Source organism: Drosophila obscura, unplaced genomic scaffold (assembly GCF_018151105.1).
Source record: "Drosophila obscura isolate BZ-5 IFL unplaced genomic scaffold, ASM1815110v1 contig_109, whole genome shotgun sequence".
Taxonomy (NCBI): Eukaryota; Metazoa; Arthropoda; class Insecta; order Diptera; family Drosophilidae; genus Drosophila; species Drosophila obscura.
This window is the reverse complement of record NW_024542690.1, coordinates 530,869-551,517: the sequence shown is the minus strand read 5'-3', so window position 1 is coordinate 551,517 and position 20,649 is coordinate 530,869. Positions and strand designations below refer to the sequence as shown.

At 45.8% G+C, this 20,649-nt stretch overlaps 1 protein-coding gene across 9 annotated transcripts in view; it reads left to right on the top strand.

Annotated features, from left to right (window-relative positions):
• The window catches only part of LOC111073210 (piezo-type mechanosensitive ion channel component), a 164,414-nt gene that overhangs the window by 122,210 nt on the left and 21,555 nt on the right, over nucleotides 1-20,649 (top strand). For all 9 annotated transcript variants that reach the window (XM_041595308.1, XM_041595298.1, XM_041595290.1 and 6 more), the window contains one exon: nucleotides 6,737-6,867. In XM_041595308.1, the coding sequence (XP_041451242.1) occupies nucleotides 6,737-6,867 (131 nt within the window). The remainder of the gene's footprint in view (nucleotides 1-6,736; nucleotides 6,868-20,649) is intronic.

The following is a 20,649-nucleotide window of genomic DNA, read 5'->3' as shown; positions in this document are numbered from 1 at the left end:
CATTTAGGATAGATGCGTGACCAGTGTGCTGTGACACCCATCTCAGACGAATTGCTGCCATTTCTGCCTGCTCCCTGCCTGCAAGGTCTAGGCTCTGGAGGCATAGGATGGCATTTAGCGCATCATTTGGTGTGGTGCGTAGGGCTCCACTGATGCATAGGGCGGCAGTTCGTTGTACTTTGCCCAGTTGTTTAGTGATTGTCTTTTTTGATAAACTGCGACTCCGTAAAGTAGTATTTGCCTAACTATTGCTAGGTATATCCATTGGACTATGCTTGGGTTCATGCCCCATTTCAAGCCACTTGCCTTTTTGCAAGTGTAGAGGGCTATCGTGGCCTTCTTCACTCTGTCTTTGATATTCAGGATCCAACACAGCTTCTTGTCAATTACCAACCCTAAGTATCTGGCATTGTCGCTGAAGGAGAGCCTGCATCCGTTTAGTATTGGGGGGTTGAGAGGAGGAACTTTGTATTTGGTTGTGAATAATACAAGTTCCGTTTTCGAGGGATTGACTCCCAGACCTCGTGACTTTGTGCATTCAGACAGTCGCGTGAGCTTTGCTGTCATTATATCGCAAAGTGTTTGAGGGAATTTTCCCGAGAAGATGATGGCAACATCGTCCGCGTATGCTACCACTTTGCAGCCACCCCCTTCCAGGTCGCACAGAATCTTGTTGACTGCTATGTTCCATGGAAGGGGTGACAGGACACCACCTTGCGGGGTGCCTCTGTTGAAATACCTTGACTGAGATCAATGGGATCGTCCACATTGATTAAGTCACCGTCCTGCATGTAAGCAATTGATCTATGAGCATCATCAAGTGACGATCCACTCCCAGGTCAGTCAGGGCCTCTGTGATGGCTCCTGGTATGACGTTGTTAAAAGCTCCCTCAATGTCTAGGAAAGCGATTAAGGAGTATTCTTTGACGTGTAGGGATTTCTCTACCATCGAGATTACTTCATGGAGTACCGTTTCCGTGGATTTTGCGACTAGTCTCTCAAAGGTTTTGAGAAGAAAGGACGATAGACTGATTGGTCTTAAGTCCTTTGGGGTTGAGTATGAGGCTTTCCCTGCTTTGGGGATAAAGACTATTTTACCCTTAAGCCAGGCGTGAGGAATTTTTCCCACTACCAGTATCTTCCTGAAGATCCATTGCAACCAGTTAATGGCTGTGTCTCTGGCTTTTTGTAATTGAGCCGGAATAACCTGGTCGGGACCAGGTGATTTGATGGAACTAAAGCTATTTATTGCCCAGCTGATGTTCCTGTTTGTGAGGATGTGCGCCGTTGTTGCCATCGATGTTGCCGGGCCATCAGTGGGAGGGTCTGCCAGCTCGATGGGTGTGCACCCTGGAAAATGTGTATCGAGTAGAATATGTAGGGATTCCTCTCTAGAGTTAGTCCACGTACCATCCATTCTTTTGAGGTACCCCACCGAGGGGGTTGTTTTTGAGAAGATCTTACGGAGCCTTGCGGCTTCCGACGTCTCCTCAATGTCAGAGCTGAATTTTTGCCAAGAGCCTCTTTTTGCTCTCCTAGTTTCCCTTTTATACAGGGCTAGCTTACTCTTGTAGTTTGCACAGTCTCCTCCTCGTTTTGGCTCTTAGCTCTATTGAAAAGAGTCCTGCAGCTTTTACGTAGGATATCTATTTGTTCTGACCACCAGGGGGGTTTCTTTTTGCCCCTAAGTTTGGTAAGGGGCATGCTGCCGTGAAGGTTTTTTTGCATGCTTCCGTGAAATTGTCCACTAGACGATTAAGATTATCTTGAGTGTCCGGGCATTTTGGTGCTAAGGGGGAAGTAGTTCCTCCATTTTTGAACTATATAACTATATATATCCTAATTGGCTTTCCTGGGGTTTATGTAGTCAGTGGGTTTAGGGTTTTCGAGAGATAGGACTGTCTCGATATACCTATGATCAGAGAAGGAGTGGTCCTCTAGGACTTTCCAACTCTTAATTATGTCTGACTGTTTCTCAGACACTAAAGTGAGGTCGATAACCTCCTGCCGGTTTTTTGGGATCGCTCCCCCGATTACAAATAACCAGATTCGAGTTTAAGATGAAGCTGAAAAGAGACTCACCCCTTACATTTGTGTCCGAGCTCCCCCATTGAGTGTGGTGAGCGTTGGCGTCGCAGCCTATTATAAGGCATGTATTCAGCCTCTCGCTGTCGCTGGCTATCTTGCAAACGAGGTCACTTGGGGGATCGATTTCCTCGTGGGCCATATAGGACGACACCAGTCTTAGGTGTGTCCCCTGTATCTCTAGGCTAGCCGCCATGTTGTCCCCGCTGCTAAAATTGTGGAGTAGACAGATATTTAGGTGCCTTTTTGAAAGTATGCAGGTACGAGTTTTACTTCCATTTGGGCTACGGTAAGCTTGTAGTCCTTCGTCGCTAATCCACAGACCTTGCCTCCTACCACCCAAGGCTCCTGGATTAGGACTACGTCGATTCCGCTTGAAACCAAGCGGAGTATGAGAGCAGCAGATGCTGCTTTACAGTGGTGGAGATTGATCTGCAGAAGTCTTAAAGACATCGTTATGATCAATCTCCACCACTGTCGTGTCGGCGTCCGAGTCGTTGGTGACATGCCCGTCCTCGCAATACATTGCCTCGAACTTCTTCATGAGGGTCGAGTCCGTGAGGTAGCCATCCTGTTCCGGCCCCAACTCGTCTTCGGGTGCTTCGATCTCCGAGGCCACCTCTTGCTAGACTGGCTTGTCGACAGGACGGGCCTCGAGCCTCGCTGCGTCCGACTTGTACACCTTGATGGTGACCGAGCTCTTAGCGGCCTCGATCGGGGCCAGCGACTCCTTGTTGAGGATGACCACCACTTGGTTTGTGGGGCCCTGTGTCGCCTCAACTTTCACTACCTTCCAGTCCTCGGTAGGAAGGTGTGGATTGTATCGCTGCAACATCTTGAGAATGCGCTCCGGCTCCTTTATTGAGGCGGGCACCCAAATTCTGGCCCTCGGTCTACTGGGCACTTCGCTCCAGTCTACCGCGACGAGCTTCGCGCCTGGGTAGACCTCTCCGACTTGCGTTACCGCTGCTTTCTACAGCTGTACGGAGCGCTCGTCTTCGCAGGCTACGATCTTTGTGTTTCCCTGGAACCATCCTATGTCGTTACAGATTGGGGGTGGCCCAGGGTCCTTCTCCAGCAGCTCGAAGTAGCGGTCGGCCAATGCCACTTCCACTGGTTTCTTGGAATCCTTTCATCTGCTCTACCTCCATCCAGGACACCAATAAGTGTCCTTTCTTTGGCAATCTGTGCGAAGGATATATTTGCCAGGACCCTTGAGCGTTTCGGCGCAGGTCCTGGCGTCTCCTGGGAGCGTTGCCTTTTAGGCTGAGGAACCTCCCTTGGTGGCTTCATGCTGAAGTCGGGGAGACCCGCCGTGGCCGCGGGTTAGGCCAGGCCTTTGGGCCACTGCCTTCCCCTGCTTGGGATTTCTCCCTGTTGACATTTGGGGAGGGCCAGTCTCATTTGGTTTTTTTGTGTTTTTGTTGTTTTTTGTTATTTTTTGTTACTTGTTATTCATATTTCTTTCCCACGAGATGCAGAGAAGGGGAACGGTCAACCCGGGCAGAGATCCACGTTGCCCAGGTAAGGCATCATTAGAACAGGGGGCTGCCAAGTCCCTGAGCTCTCCGTTCGCGACTGGGCTAGTTTTTATACCGGGCCCCAGCCAGGCTGACTCTTGGCACGGGTCGAGTGACACCTTAGTCCGGCCCGGTGTGAGTGTTGGGGTTGGGATGTGTTTAGGTAATGTGTAGGGATGGGAGTGTGAGCTACTTAATGAGAGGCGACATTACAAGCGCATCGTCAGTGTTGCTGCTCCGCGAACACCCGCTGGCTGTTCGGTACTGTCCCTCAGAGCCAACTTAGTTGCTTCTCCTTGGGATGCCCGCTTATTCACAGCTGACCTACCCACCAGGGAAGGCCGTTCGCTATCCGCAACCTGCGACCCGTCCGGTGGCCTCAGCTAGGCCCCCTCTGAGCCACCTCAGAGCCCAATAGGTTCATCGGATTTCCTCAAGAAACAAAACCAACTTTTTCTAAACGATATGGGGCTTAGAAATGGTTTGATGATAAATTTTCTTTTTTTCTATGGCTTAGCTAAACAATTTTATTTGTTAATATGTTAATATTATAAAAATGTTGCTTAGCTACTGAAACTGACTGATCCTAATTTAGCATTTCATAAACCTTACCTTAGTTTTTGAAGCAGTTCTATGCTTGACGCAGGTTCAATTGTGTCAGTTGCTTCGTGTTTTTATACCCATACTGGAAGAGTTAATGGGTATATTAGATTTGTGGTAAAAGTGAATGTGTGTAACGCAGAGAAGGAAATGTTTCCGACCCCATAAAGTATACACAAATATTCTTGATCAGCATCAATAGTCTTTCTGTCCATTTGTCCGTTCTTCCGTCTTTTTTGTCGCCTTGTTCTCAGAGACTATAGGAGCTAGAGCAACCAAATTTTGTTTCCAGACTCATGTGATATCACACTGTTTATTTATTTGTCTATTTATTGTCTAAGGTTCAACTATGGGCAGTTAAACTAAGGAAAGAACAAAAATTACATGAATATGAGAACATTGACTATGGCTATTAGCCTGACCCGATGGGACTGATTTATTGGCTCAAGCATCCGCTATGGTCCAACTTACATAACATAAACATAACTTCACATCATCATCATACATTATGACCAAGTTGTGGTCAGAAAAATAACCGATAGCGTATAAAGCTAAGAATAAATTAAATTAGATTATTCATTAACAAGGATTTGAGCTTAGTGGTACTAGTGTCAAAGGAAAACAGATGAAAATATGTAATATAGTTACGGCAAAGGCTACGGAAAGATTCATAGTCAGAGTAATTAGTAAGACAGAGTTGTAGATGGAGAGGAGAGGAAAGTAGTGCCTAGTCGGCCGGAACGTAACAGCAATGCTGATAAGGCTTCTGAGGGCAGTGGAATCGACCTCACCAGAGAGTAGTTTATGGAGAAAAAGAACTCCATAGCAAATCGATGAGACGCAGCCTACTCTCATAAGAGAGAAGATTTCTAGAAGGATCCAATTAAGTCCACGAAGTGCAAAGATGAGGAATTGTTTTTGAACGGACTCGAGCATATCCTTATATTTTTGGTAATGAGGAACCATATTCTAACATTGGTCGGACAAGAGATACATAAAGAAGTTTAGTTGTGTAAGGGTCAGTGAATTACTTAGACCATCTTTTAATAAAACCAAGGACTCCCCTGGCTTCGTTCGAAATCACAGATATAGGGACGTTATAACACAGATTAGGTTCAAAGATAACGCCCAACTTTGAACAGGCGTTGTAAGGAAATGCTACGGATAATATAGTCGAAAAGGTAAGGCTTGCTGCGATAAAATATCATGACGCTAAATTTTCTATGTTTATCAACCACCAAATATTGAGGGCGTCCAAAACATATCTTCACATCATCAGCAAGAAGTTTATTCGGAAACCCGAGGAGTGATAGTTTGTGGATGAGTCAATGCGAAGAAAGAGTTAAAAAGCGTAAAATCTTCAATGGAACAAATCCATGCAAGTAATCGAAACAACTATAAAATAAGTTTATTATTGCTTAAGTTAACTGAAAATAATAAACAATTATATGAAAAGACGTCTCGAATGTTTCGCTGAGTCCACATGATGCTACCGTTTTCCAAACACGGTCGTTTCAGTATATTTTTTTGGGGTATATTTGGGTTTATTTAAATTAATGAGTTAATGAATTAACCATATTAGAGATAGCGGCTACGAAACTTCTGGGCATTCCATATAGTGGAAAGCTACAGGGCAAGAAATATTTCCAAGTACCTGGAAAGCACCCAGTGTGGTGGGATTGTTTTATTTTTTATACCCGTACTCAAAAAAGAGTTAAGGGGTATATTAGATTTGTGGTAAAAGTGGATGTGTGTAACGCAGAGAAGGAAACGTTTCCAACCCCATAAAGAATATATATTCTTGATCAGCACCAATAAACGAGTCGATATAGCCATGTCTGTCTGTCCGTCTGTCTGTCTGTTTGTCCGTCTTGTTGAGCGCCTAGATCTCAGAGACTATAAGACCTAGGGCAACCAAATTTGGTTTCCAGACTCATGTGATATCACACTGCTACAAGTGTATTTCAAAATTTCGCACCGCCACCTTCCGCACACACAAAGGACGAAAATCTGTGGCAGGCACATTTTTAAAGATACGATAAAACTAAAAAGTTTTGTAGAGAATGCCCATATCTACCAGACTGCCGAGTCTGAATTAGATCGGATCATAATTATAGCCAGAATGAAGAAATTAGTTTTCAGTTGCTTCCCCTGCCCCCTCCTGCCAACGACCATGCAACTCATTTTCCTTCTCGCTCGCACACTCTGCCGCGTTCAGTGCGCGAGCAACCCCTAGCGGAGGAGATGTAGAATCTAAATGGTACATGTTTAATCTACATGTTAGATGTATAATATACATAATATATGTAGATGTAGATAACAGATGTAGCAAAAAAATGTAAAATGTAAATTTTTTTTTGTAATTCTAAAAAATTATATGCTCAAAAATGTATATACTGACTGAGTACGAGTATAAGTAGAGTCGCGTCCCCAGAAGCGACTCGCACTTTCCTTCTCGTTTTTAAATAAACCATACCTACCTTTACAAAATTTTGTTTAAAATGATTTTTACTCTTCTATTGTTTTTACAGGGGAGCTTCAATTATTGAAAACTTGCACTACAAGCAGATTTATGACCGTCGTGAATATGAGAAGAACGTTTTGGAAAGCGTAAAAGCTAAAATGGAACGAATCCGTGCAAGTAATCGAAAGAACTTTACAAGTAAGTTTGATATTTGTCAATTTGATTATGATTCATCATAGGAATCATAGGAGTATTTCCTTAAGTTTAGAATTTTTATTATACCCGTACCCGTAAAAAAGAGTTAAGGGGTATATTAGATTTGTGGTAAAAGTGGATGTGTGTAACGCAGAGAAGGAAACGTTTTCGACCCCATAAAGTATATATATTCTTGATCAGCATCAATAGCCGAGTCGATATAGCCATGTCTGTCTGTCCGTCCGTCCGTCCGTCCGTCTTGTTGAGCGCCTGGATCTCAGAGACTATAAGAGTTAGGGTAACCAAATTTGGTTTCCAGACTCATGTGATATCACACAGCTACAAGTGTATTTCAAAATTTCACCCCGCCCCCTTCCGCCCCAACAAAAGGACGAAAATCTGTGGCAAGCACAATTTTGATGATCGTAGATAATGACAATATCTACCATATTTGCCGAATCTGAATCCGATCGGATCATAATTATAGAATGAATGAAGAAATTTATTATCAGTTGCTTCCCCCGCCTCCTACAGCTATTCATTCTCTTTCTCGATCGCACACTCTGCCTTGTTATGTACGCGAGTGCCCTCAGGCGGACGAGATGTAGAATCTAAATGATACATGTATAATCTACATGTGAGATGTAGAATATACAATCTACATGTGAGATGTAGAATATACAATCTACATGTGAGATGTAGAATATACAATCTACATCTAAACGATGTAGATACCAGATGTAGCAAAAAAAAATTTTGTAATTCTACATACATAAGCTCAAAAAACTGACTGAGTACGGGTTTATACCCTTTTTACACTCCCGCATCATTGTCGAAGGTGCGGAAAAATGATGCGAGGCTTTTACACCAAAGCCGCATCTTTTTGGAAGCATCTGTCAGCTGTTCGGCCTACTACTAATGTAAACAAACTCGGTGAGCAATAAGAAGAGAGCAAAAGTATTTTTACTGAAATTTAAAGAAATTATCACAATAATGAGCGATTTATTTTTTAGTATGGAAAACGGTGCATTTTAGAGTTTCACTACGAGCACCCAATTGTTTATGGAGCTTGTTATGGAGGAGTCCGTGTTGTTCGTATTTAAACATTAAATTTAATTTACTGTTTGACAGTTGTTTGCTGTCGATACCCCGTCGATAGCCCGAATAATTCAGTATTTGGTAAAAATACTAGACAGAATACGGCAATGCGGCCGCATCATTGTCGTCTTCTATCCACAGGGCCCTTATGGACATCAATGTTGCATGTTCCATTTAACGAAAAAATCCAATGATGCGGTCCGGTGTAAAAAGGCTCTTAAGTAGAGTCGCGTCCCCAGAAGCGACTCACACGTTCCTTCTTGTTTGGATTGGCTCCCAGGTCTTCGGCTCTGGCGTTCGGCTTGTTCTGCTCTTTCTGGGGTCAAGCATTTTTATAGAAGACAATAATATTAGAAGAACTGCTATTTTCCTAAGATTGACCTACAACTTATGGACTGGGTACGAAACATTTGCAAACCCACATTTTCCTATAGATTTGTAGCTTTCAAATTGTTTAAAGAATTTTTAAAAACTGTTGTTTTTTTTACGCTTTTTTTCAGAGGTAGCGCTTTTTGTTCACATAATTTAAGTATCTTACAACTTGTTCTAATAAATGTTGCCATTCTGATTGGACCTCACCACCTTTTCTTTTTAACTTACCGTCTGTGAAATATTAAGCTTTTAACACCAAAATCTTTGTTCGAGATATTTTTTTTACAATTTTGACTTTAAAAACTCAGGAAAAGTCAAAAAAATTATGTCTTATCTGCTTATATTAGTTGTGTATAGGTGCATTAGTAAGGCGTCGTTTAAAGTGTTGTTCATTAAAATCTATGGAGAAACGGCTGAGCTAAAATTGAATGACCAACCCTCCGAAAATCCGAAAATCAAATATTGCGATGGTTGAAAAAAGGCGGAGGCTTTACAAGCGTAAAGTTCCATCACTGCATGATCGGCTGCACCTTCATGGCGAGTCATTCTCGGGCAATAAAACTGTTAAATCGGAAATAGATGTGCGCCTCGAAATGTTGGCAGAAATGCGTGAGGAGTTCAACAAGTCCCGTACTTAGTTGGAATCACTCGATGAAGACGAGTTTGGAAGTGATCTGCATGAAACCTACGATACGCTTTTCATTTCTGAGCTGCTGTCTGCTCTCTAACAAGGCCACTTACGCGTAGCTGGTCATTCCTCTAGCCTGCCAAACAACTCTGGATGGTCATACCATCATCATGGCTCACAAGCTCTACCTAGCTTCTCCGGTGGGTATGTGGAATATGCGCATTTTATTGCAATGTTCAATTCGGTCATCGAAGCGGATGCAAATCTGAGTGAAATCGAGAAGTTCCAACATCTTCGCTCATGTCTCTCGGATGCGGCCCTGCAGTCGGTTCGATCGTTGGAGCTCTCTAGTGCCAATTATCAGCCACACGATAATTGGTGCTAGAGAGCTACAACGATCGAACCGAATGCAGGATATTCTTAGTAAACGTTTTAATAACAAACGACTTGTTTCCCAAGCACACATCAAGATTCACTTTCTGCTAAGAGTATCCAGACGTTTCGGACGCAATTTCGGACGTCAATTTGCATACGCGTGCCTTGCAAACGCTGTGAAGTGCTGAAGAGATATCAGGATGCATGATTATCCTATGCTGCTGCAGATGTTGGATGCGAAAACTCAAACCAAATGGGAGGAGACTGCGACATCGGACAGGATACCCACAGCTCCGGAGTTCTATGATTTCCTGGAGAAACGATGCCAGAAGATGGAGAACGTGTAATACGCTATAGCGTCACACGCTGGTAGCGCTCAAAGGAAACTTTTTGTTGCTTCCAACTCTTCCGCTAGCCCCCGCACAGTTCTCGTTTTCTCAAAACACGTTGCTAAATTAATAACTTTTGAACCCGGCTAGGTATAAGTCTGAAATTTAATATGTATATTTTCAATATTTAAAATAAATTTTTAAAAGAAAAATTAAAGTAGGCGTGTCACTGAAACTGGCGTAATTAACGGTTAAACTCGAACTTTCGTTTTTTTACCCTAAAAAACATCATACAAAATATAAATAAAATTTAACAATAGGCAAATAGATTATTGTACAACAAAGTTTAATTTTTTGTACAGGTTAAATTACTAAAAAAAAAATATCAAAAAATAGCAAATTGAGAAAAACATTTAACTTTGCCCTTTAAGTACGTTTTTCTTAATATTTTCAAAAACAGAAAAATGGTCAAACTTTTAACAGTGATTATAAATATTAACATTTTGTTTGTAAATTATACAATTTTATTTTTGATTAGCTTGATCAGTTCCTAATTGAAGTGTAACAAAATTTTTGCCAAATTCAATAACACGATATCCGACTTTTGCAACGTGTTTTCGGAAAACAAGCTACTGTGCGCCGGCATAAAGAAATATTATAACGTCGTAAATTGAATTGTTTTAACTAATTTTTTTTATAGAAAAAGGTGCCAAAAAACCTTGGCATATCATTTTTTTTTAGTTTTCCTGAGCTATTAAAGTCAAAATTCTGAAAAGAATACAGCACAAAACTAATAATTTTTTCACCTAGACGGTTAGGTGAATCAACCAAGTGTTTAGGTCCACTTACACAATAGCTGCATTTATTATCTTTGGCAAAGTTCATTACAACCAGATGTAATATAATTAAGTTATAAGAAGTTAAGAAGCTCTACCTCTGCAAAACACTTTACAAAAATAGCCGTTTTTTTCAATTATTTACAAAAAAAGTTATCCAGTAAAAAAAAACCTTAATTCTTTAAAAAAGATGTAAAGCCCCAAATCTATCAGAAAAAGTCGGTTTAGTTCCTTGGAGAAAATAAAGTTCGATTTTGTCGTGCAGTGTTAGTATCCACTACTTTCTATAACTTATACTATTATTACTACTATTACCATTTGCCACAACCTACTTATGCGAATTGGGATTTTCAACTCTCAGTACTATCAAATAGAAGAGATGAGAGCCTTATCAATGATCTGTATACATAAATTAATGATGATAATACTCACTGTAAGGAAGCGATCTAGGCCGGGGTACAACTCTCAGTCAAGCCAGGGTCGAAATTACAGACATATTTATAATTTGCCGGGACTCCGAGTCTTGGACCGTCAACGGGGCGGAGAGTGGGTCTCGTGTTGAGGAAATCGTGGAAATTATTCCCAGAAGGCACGTGGGCAGTCGCAGGGCGGCACCTCTGGAAAGCTACGGGCGGGAAATCTCGTCTGCCTCGTTTAGAGCTCCAGAACCGACTCCCCTTCGATCTCTCGTGCTCACGATCTTGAGCCTCGTTGCCGGTCTCCCGGCTTTATTTTCCTCTTTGCTACATCCTCACGCTCTCTCTCCGCTTGGTTTCGGTATTTGTGGTGTCTATGTTGCTATGTTTTCGTCTGCTTCGTTCTAAGCTCTCTCTCTCTCCCTTGTCTCGGCGCCGATATTCGTTGCGGCCGCCGTTGTTACAGTTCTCGTTCTCTCTTGTCGGGCTCATGTTAGTATTGGTGGCGTTGCTATGGTTTCGTCAGCTTCGTCCGGGTTCCCTCTCTCTCTCTCTCTGCTTGAATCATTAAATAAAAATTGCGGAGTCCCTCCTGGAGTGTCTCCTTGTAAAAACGGAATGTTGGAATGGTGAGAAAATTTGTGAGGGAGCGTTTGCTCCTTCACACGCCCTCCTGACTTCGGGGGGTCCGAATAGTCAACGTGACTTCTCGGCGTCTCGTAATTTTAATGCGGAAGCATCGTCCGTCATGTACTTCCAGTCGCCTTACCCCTGGCCGGGACATCTCTTGGTAGAGGTAGACCGTGATATTGCTGATCAGGTCGATGGGAAGCTGTCGGTCAGGCGTATTCATTCGCCATTCCAATGGGGATTCTGCCCAGCGGCCCTCCTCATGTATCATCGATACCCCTGGGTGTTGTCGGAACAGGTTCAGCAAGTCGGCAGCTTCTAACGCCAGTGGGAGGCTGTATTCCGATTCCGGGAAGTCGTTGGCTCAGAACAGTGGCGGCAGTTCGTCCTCCTGGGCTACCGGTGGTGGAGACGTGACGGCGTAGCGCCCACGGGGCGTCGCCCTGAGGCGCAAAGCTCAGGCTCATGAGGGGCGCGACGTCAGACTTTGGCGAAGGCGCGTCGTGACGAAGCTCCGCTTTTTCTCCCGGGTCGCTGTGTCCGGATGTGTCCGCGTAGGGGGGACCTTCTTCCGGGGGCTCTGCAACTGCTCTCTCCCTACCGAGTGGCTTGGCCTGCATGGGGTTCACCAGGTCCCATTCTGGGACAACAGTGCTTCCTTGGTAGCCAGAGTTGGTAGTGACTACCAGGGTGGAAACCGGGCTGCCGTGACCGCGCAGGATCGTGTCCTGATCATCCTGTTAAGGGCTCACCAGGTCCCAGAATGTGCAAAAGTCGGGCTCCCAATCGGCTAGCTGGGGTGAGGTAGCAGGGCCGCAACTTGGGGCAGCGATGCGTGCTTGTCGGTTAGGTTCGGCGTTCAAGAGGGTGAAAACAGGCTGCCCTGACCACGCGGGATCGTGTCTTGATCGTCTGTGCCCGTGGTTGGCCGTCGGCCCCCAGCTGTCGCGGAGCGGTCGTCGGCCTGGTCTCCTTTTTCTGCCTCTGCGTTAGGGGCCAATGGAGGCTCCTGCTCGAGCCATCCTTTCATGGCGGCCAATCGGTGGTCCCGGGGGATTCGCTGGTAGTCGGCAAAGACTTCCTGCTCCATCTTGAAACAATCCGGTATCGGATAGCCCGATGCCCACATGGGGTGTAGCCACGGATGGTTGTTGGTGCGGCGTCCCGCGACGTGGTGGCCGTCCTGCCTATCGGTCGCTGCCCTGCGCTTGGGTGCTCGGTTGCGTCGCCACGTGCTTCTAGGGGTCTGCCCGATCTCTCACTACGTTACGTTACGTTAGTGCGCTATCGCAAGTGGCCCTCGTGAATCGTTTGCTCATTAGAGCGCCTTCGGTGTCATCTGTGCCGGCTCATCGTCGTCAATCGAGTGGAATGCCTTCAGGTCCATTAAGCTCGCGGTCTTTCCTTGCCTTCCCTGCGGGGTTTGCAGCCGAACTATGTTGGGAGATAAGATCTGGTATGGTCAGTCGTATTTAGGGGACAGTTTCGCTGCGAAACCGTCGCTGCATTGGACAGGTGATTTTGGCGGAGAAGGACCATCGTTCCCAGTGTGGGTCACTATTCTCGTCTCCGAAAATTGTACGTGCTTCTCTGATCTTGGGACGCCCGTTGAGTGTTGGCCTGCACCACCTAGAAGATTTCCTGAAGTAGTGTTGCCTTGTCGTGTGCGGGTTCTGCTTCTTCTCCCATTCCTGGGGTCACTTCTTCGTAAAGTGCTCCTGGCAATCGTTTCCCGACCGAGTACAAGGAATGCTGGACTAAACCAGTGGTATATGAAGCACTGCTATTGATGGCCAAGCAAGTAGTAGATCATCCCATGTCCGCTGATCGCCCCGTCTGTATTTTGCCATCATCGTCTTGGTGGTCCTGTTCGCCCTCGTGGGGGGGTTTTGTTGGTGGGGTTGTTTGGGTATACGGTGACGTGTGTTCCAATGCCATTCCTGCTTGGTCGCAAAATTTCCGAAAAGAGTGCCATTGTCACAAACGAACTTCCTGGGGATTCCGAATCTGCTGAGGATTGCAACGAACCATGGCTCTAGCCACGGCTCGTGAAAAGCAGCGGAACGGCGGCAGATCTACGCTTTGCGGAAACAAACTCACATACAACATACAGCGCCGGCCACAGTTCCTTACAAATAGCGTAGCGTCAGCATATACGGAAAAATAAAATAAGCTAAAGCAACAACCCACCCAATTAGTCACATTAAGATCTCTAAGCGCTAGATCTCTCCAGCTGCATAAAAGGGCCAAGATCGGCCGAAAAAGTACGCAGTCTGTAGAAAATTCGAAACTATTTTTGTTTGTTTGTTTGATGCCTTTACTTAGGCTTGAGACGCGGGAATTAGCAGTACAGACCAGAGCTGTGGGCGGCGATAAAGGGCGATCAAAAAATAAACCGTGCGAAACGAAGTTCAATTTACGAGTGCTTTATTCCCACGCATCGCTTGTCGGCTATGCTGTGGGCGTGTAGTTACATGTTGCTTGGATTTACAGTGGCGGGACTTCATGCCGTAACCTTACGAACTACATTACATTTCATACATAACTTCATTGCTTTCTACTTATTGACTATTATTCTATGGTGTAACGACATTCCGGCCGCCTTGAACGACCGCACGTCAGGCTTCAACGTATCGGCAAAAGTTCCAGCTTTTGGATTGGGCGTCTAATCACGCCCCCTCCTGTTCGCACCTCTGCCACCCTGACCTTGCCGTCTGCTCCCACGACGACGCTGGTGACCCTGCCGGTGATCCACTGCTGCGGCGGCGTATGGTCGTTGTGGACCACCACCATGGCGCCGACCTCGATGTTGGCCTCTGGGGTTTGCCATTTGCTGTGTCCCTGCAGGTTGTGGACGTAGTCCTTCGACCAAGCCTGCCAGAACCGTCGTTTGAGCTCGAAGAGTAGTTGCCACCTCTTGGTAAAGGTGGTACCGCTGCTCCGTCCGTCTGGCTCGCACCCTTGCGGCAGCGAACGAAGGGGCTGGCCGATCAAAAAGTGGCCTGGCGTAAGCACCTCTCCGTTGTTTGGATCCGTACTGGCTGGAGTGAGCGGCCTGGAGTTCATGATGGCCTCGGCCTCGGCCAACACGGTCCTCACCTCGCTCTCGGTGAGCGCGGCGTCCGCGACCTGCCGCACGATCAGGAGCTTTGCCGACTTGACGGCCGCCTCCCATAAACCGCCGAAGTGCGGTGCTCGCGGGGGGATTAACTTCCACTCCATCCCTTGCTCCACCGCGAACGTCCTCAGGCTGGACTGCTGCTCCTCGAACGCTTCCTGAAGCCTCTGCAGCTCGTTCCGGGCTCCGACGAAATTTGTCCCGTTGTCGGAATACATCCTCAGCGAAACGCCACGTCTTGCGATGAAGCTTTTTAGAGATAAAAGAAAACAATTAGTCGACAGGTCTGGGACAAGCTCTAAATGGACGGCCTTCGAAGCGAAACACACAAATACCGCGATGTACATTTTGAGCGGCTGACGACCTCGAATCCGAAGCGAGACGCTGATGGGACCACAAAAGTCTACCCCGCAAATCAGGAACGGACGACCTTCCCTAAACCTGTCTGCTGGAAGATTCCCCATAATCTGACCCATCAATTTAGGTTTGTATCTAAAACAGTGGATGCATCTCCTCACTATGCGAGTGCATTCTCGACGTGCATTTACTAGCCAAATCTCTTGTCTCAGCAAACTTACTAATGTCTTTGCATTGGCGTGACAATTTTTAAAATGCAGGTTCCTTAAATAGAGTTCGACGAATTGACTCTTAGCGGGAAGTAGAACCGGAAACTTAGCCTCTATTGGCACTGGAGCATGCAACAATCTCCGACCCTGATAAGTGTAAACGATCGCCCCTCCTCTGATCTTTTTTGGATAAAAGGGGCCATCATCTGCAGGCTCGGTTGCAGCGTATGCCCTTTCTTCAGCTTCTTAAACTCTTCAGAGAAGACGCTTCGCTGAACCAGCTCCATCAATTTTAGAGACGATTGCTGCAACTCCTTTGCAGTTAGCTCCCTGTAACGTTCCTTGTTCTTGCCGATATTAGCAAATCGGTATACATACGCAAAAACTCGAACTAATTTGGGGTACGACGAAAAACGAGAAAATATTTCATTTGAAAACGAGTTCGCAACGCCAATTAGAACCTGGGCGGACCGTTTCGCCTCGGAGTTCTTCACATCATCTGGGATGTTAAAATGCGGGTTTTCTTTGTCCAACAATGCTCAGGCTCACATACAAATTTCGGACCTTCTAGCCATATGGACTCCAGGAGCTCAGGCACTTCGCATCCGCGGACATGACGCCACGTAATGCCCTGACATAGCTCCTGAATCATGGCTACTCTATTTGAGACAAATACTGCAAGTGACGACGGTTGAGTTTTAATCCAATGTAGCGTTATTTCTGAATCCGTCCAGAAAAATACGCTCTCGATTCGACACTTTTCCAAAACTTGCTTTACGTAGGCCCAAAATTGCGCCAATAACGCTGCGGCGCACAATTCGAGCCTCGGGATGGTCTTTGTTTTTAGGGGAGCTACTCTTGCTTTCCCAGCGATCAATCGAACGTACGTTTGGCCTTCGAAAAGCGCTCGCACATAAATGCAGCTTGACTAGACGCGTCCGCGAAGCCATGCACTTGAAACGACGAGCACCCACTAGCCATAACGTACCGAGGCACGGCTATTTTGTCAAGACCACACAAGTTTAGCTTTAGCCTCTCCCAGCTTGTATGCAGTGACATTGGGATGGCTTCATCCCAATCCAGCTGAAGCTGTCACAGCTTCTGGAGGAAAATTTTCGCTGTTATGCTGATTGGACTAAGTAGCCCAAGCGGATCAAACAGTCGAGCACTAATTGACAGAATGGTGCGCTCAGTCGGATTCAAGTTTGTGAAGCTATCTTCCAAGTGATACCGGAACGTATCTGTTCTTGGACTCCACCTCATCCCCAATGTTTTGGTCGAATCGGCATCATTGAATGATAGGGATTTCTCCTCATTGTTTCCATCCATTAGTTCTGGATGGTTCGAAAACCATTTCGAAAGCTGAAACCCTCCGGAGCCAAGAATCTCAGACACCTGATCGCAAATCGACTTCAGCGTGTCTACGTCATCGGCTCCATGTCGTCTACATAAAAATCACTGCAGATCACCTCAGAACCCTTCTTGTGGGTGTCTCTGTGGCGTACACCAAGCTCGTGCAAACAACGAATGGCAAGGAAAGGTGCTGCGGAAGTACCATAGGTAACTGTGTTCAACCGAAAAATTTGCAATTGATCGGTGGGATGTTCTCGCCACACGACGAGTTGGAAATTCCGGTCTTTTACGGCCACATCCACTTGCCTACACATTTTCGAAACGTCTGCCGTTAAAGCATACCGATTCACCCGAAATCGAACGAGTGATAAAAATAATTCCCTCTGAATAGTAGGTCCCACCATAAGTAAATCGTTTAATGACCACCCAGTTGTGGTCTTGCTCGACGCGTCAAAAACGACTCGAAGCTTGGTGGAACTGCTATCAGGCCTCAGGACGCACTGGTGTGGTATAAAATAATGTGGTCCTGGCGGAATCGCTTTGTCTGTCGGAGACATATGGCCGAGCTCGATATATTCTTTCATGAAACTGAGATACATGTCTCTCAGCTCACTCTCTCTTAACGTTCGTCGCTCTAACGATAAGAAACGACGTTTTGCGACCTCGAAGGACGACCCCAACGATACTGGGTCTGTCTTAAAAGGCAACGGTATTTGAAACCTTCCGGTCGGTAAATTGCAGACATTGGCTTTGAAAAACTCTTCGCATGCCAGCTGCTCTGCCGAATTTGTTTGAGAATGTTTTTCTTCTGGCGTTGCATCTATCTCCCACAGTCTTTCGACCATTTGAGACAGAGAGTCTTCTTCCGGTGAGTAGGTTGCGACGCAGCAAGCGGCTTTTCCAGTCAGAAGCTTGCTACACCGACCTGAAGCTACCCAACCTAAAAGGGTCTTTTGCAACAATGGTGCCCCTTCACCCAGTTTTATTTGGCCTGTGCACAACAGATCGAAGAACGAGTCTGCTCCAATCAGCATATCTACCCTTTGAGGTAGATGGAATGCTGGATCTGCCAACTCCACATTCGCAGGTATTTTCCACTGCTTAATGGGCAGACTTCTGTCAGGCTGCTGATTGGTAATGCCGCTAAGAACCCAGAAATCTGCTAAGAAACTATGGTTATTTAACCTGGAGTATATTGTCGTCGAGACTTCACTCCTCGACACCGAGCTTGACTTGCCTACAGATGTCACTGTCAGGCAACGGTTGTTCCTTGCCAACCTTAGCGATTGCGCTAGACTTTCTGTCATGAAATTGACCTGTGAACCCGAATCCAACAACACTCTTGCTAAGTGAACTTGGCCAAATCTGTCCCGAACTCTTACCACTGCTGTGGCAAGGATGACATGCTCGGGCTCACTGGATGCCTGCTTCACCTGCGCAGGATGGGACGATGCTTGTACTCCTATTGCCTGACTTTCTGAATCTGCGCTCTGAGCTGCGTATCTATGCAAGAGGGTGTGATGCCTCTGTGAACAAACTCTGCACTTAGAGGATGTGCACTGAGATACCCTATGTCCAGATTGGAGGCAATTAATGCATAATTGCTTGCCTTTTGCGAACTCGAAACGCTCCAAGACGGGTATTGCCCCAAATCCCTGGCAGTTTCCGATCGAATGGTTGGCGCCGCAATATACACACTTGGGGTCGGTCGACTTTTCGGCCCTCGCGCAAGAAAATGACGATCTGCTGGTTTTCTTGCTGGTCGACGGCATGTCAAACTTTGGTTTGCCTCTCGCTTTGGATGACTCCTCTGCTGAAAGGTGTTGGTACCGGCGGTTCAACATTTTTGCACAATCCGACCAGCAAGGGAGCTCATCATAGTTAAGCTGCTCCTCATACTTTGTTTCTGTATATGGGTCCACCTTAGATAACAGCAGATGTATTATCATGGCGTTAGCAACCTCTCGCTCGTCACCTAGCGATAAAAGCGACTCTGTCGTACACCCTCTTCAAACTTTCTAATATCTTTGGATAGTTGGCATCTGACATTTGGAACGCCTTTAAGGTTCGCAAGGCTTCATTGGACAAGCATGATATGAGATGGTTGAACTTCTCTATATTGGTCAACGACGGGTCGGAATCTACCAAACTTTCAAACAGACTCATAAACTGTTTGTAAGCCGCTGAACTTCGGCAACTTCAATTTTGGCAAATTGGAGTGGTGGTGTGTGGGTGCTGAATTCATGTATGGTTGAGGGGATCTGTTGGTCGCTGCCGACATGTACAGAGCCTTTGTGATCACACACGTTTCTTCCAACGCCGCCCTATCTGAATTATCTGGGTCTAGTACATCGATCTCGGACTGCAGGGCCATTGCTTTTTCAATATAGGAGTTCAATATTTCCAAACGACATTGGATTTGTAATGGATCCAGCGAAATTGAACCCTCCTCAAATGCTATCCTCATTCGATTTATATCTTCGCTAATCTTCTTCAACCTCACATACAATTTTGTGAGCTTCGTGCTTCCACACATTCCGCTCCCAGTTGCCTTCTCTTCATCATGATCTTTAGACATGTTGATTAAATTACCAACGTTGGCTGTTCCTAACTTCTAAACTTCAAACTTGCTAAGCGAAAGCGACGATAACCTGAGGAAATGCACTGCGTTCAATGAGAACAATGTTTGACAGTACGGCAAAAGTATTCAAGTACCCACGTATAAACGTATTAGGTCCGATGCGACAACGACTGCAACAGTTAGAACAGACAAAAACGCAACAAACGCAACCGAACTCTGTCACGGCGAACCAAACTCGACCCACGTTCGATCCCCTACGAAACGGACGTCTGGAGTTCCAATGCGCGCAACGCTAAGCTAAGCGTACGCAACCAACACCAAGTTTGGCTCGACACACTGAGCTCGAACCAAGTTCGAACCAATAAGCAAACGAAATTCTAATGCGCACAACGCACTCGACTCCCAAATTAGAACAGCGTTCGACCCGAAAACTAAGTGGCGAACGATGTTTAATTGAGTGGCGCAATATAAGAGCTGATGATCAGCTCTCTGGCGCATACGACAAGCTCGGCGACATCAGCTAGAAAATTAGATGTCAAAGCGCACACAAATACCTAAATTAGAACAGCGTTCGACCCAAAAACGAAGTGGCGAACGATGTTTCAATTGATTGGCACAATATAAGAGCGGATGATCAGCTCTCGTCACAAACGACAAGCTGGGCGACACCAGTTAGAGAGTTGGATAACCACGAAGCTGCGGGAGCAAAAATACGACGAGGGTACTGCACGAACGTAAACTTAAGAGAACCGTATGCTGTACATTAAAGAGCGCGAAAATTAGTTTACCGCTGCAAGGGTCAATGTTTTCTCAGCGAACGAAACGAAATGCGAAATAATGCTACCAAATGCGAAATGAGCGGTAAACTATGTCGTTGCGCCTTCTAATACTCTTCCCGAACTACCCAGCTATCACGAATAGTTAAACGGTAGGTGAATGTTCAATACTGTTCAATGCCAAGCCAATAGGTATTAAACGCTATTATTTTAGCCGCTATTGCTTTGGTATTGTTACCTGGTCGTCGGATGAATCCACTTCCCTGGGCGTTGGCAACTCAATGTCCATGTTCTGCTTCGGTTGTAGGTGTGTATGGCGGTCTCCAATGTGGTCTTCCGTGGATTCCGTGATCTTCCTTCTGGATTGTCGATTGTTGGCTCGGCGGTTTTTTCGCGGCTTTAACTCGCGAACAGCGTTCTGGTCGAACAACGATTAATTTAAAAACGATACTAATCCCAAGGTCCCTGCTCGGGCGCCATGTAGAAAATTCGAAACAATTTTTGTTTGTTTGTTTGATGCCTTTACTTAGGCTTGAGACGCGGGAATTAGCTGTACAGACCAGAGCTGTGGGCGGCGATAAAGGGCGATCAACAAAATAAACCGTGCAAAACGAAGTTCAATTTACGAGTGCTTTATTCCCACGCATCGCTTGTCGGCTATGCTGTGGGCGTGTAATTACATGTTGCTTGGATTTACAGTGGCGGGA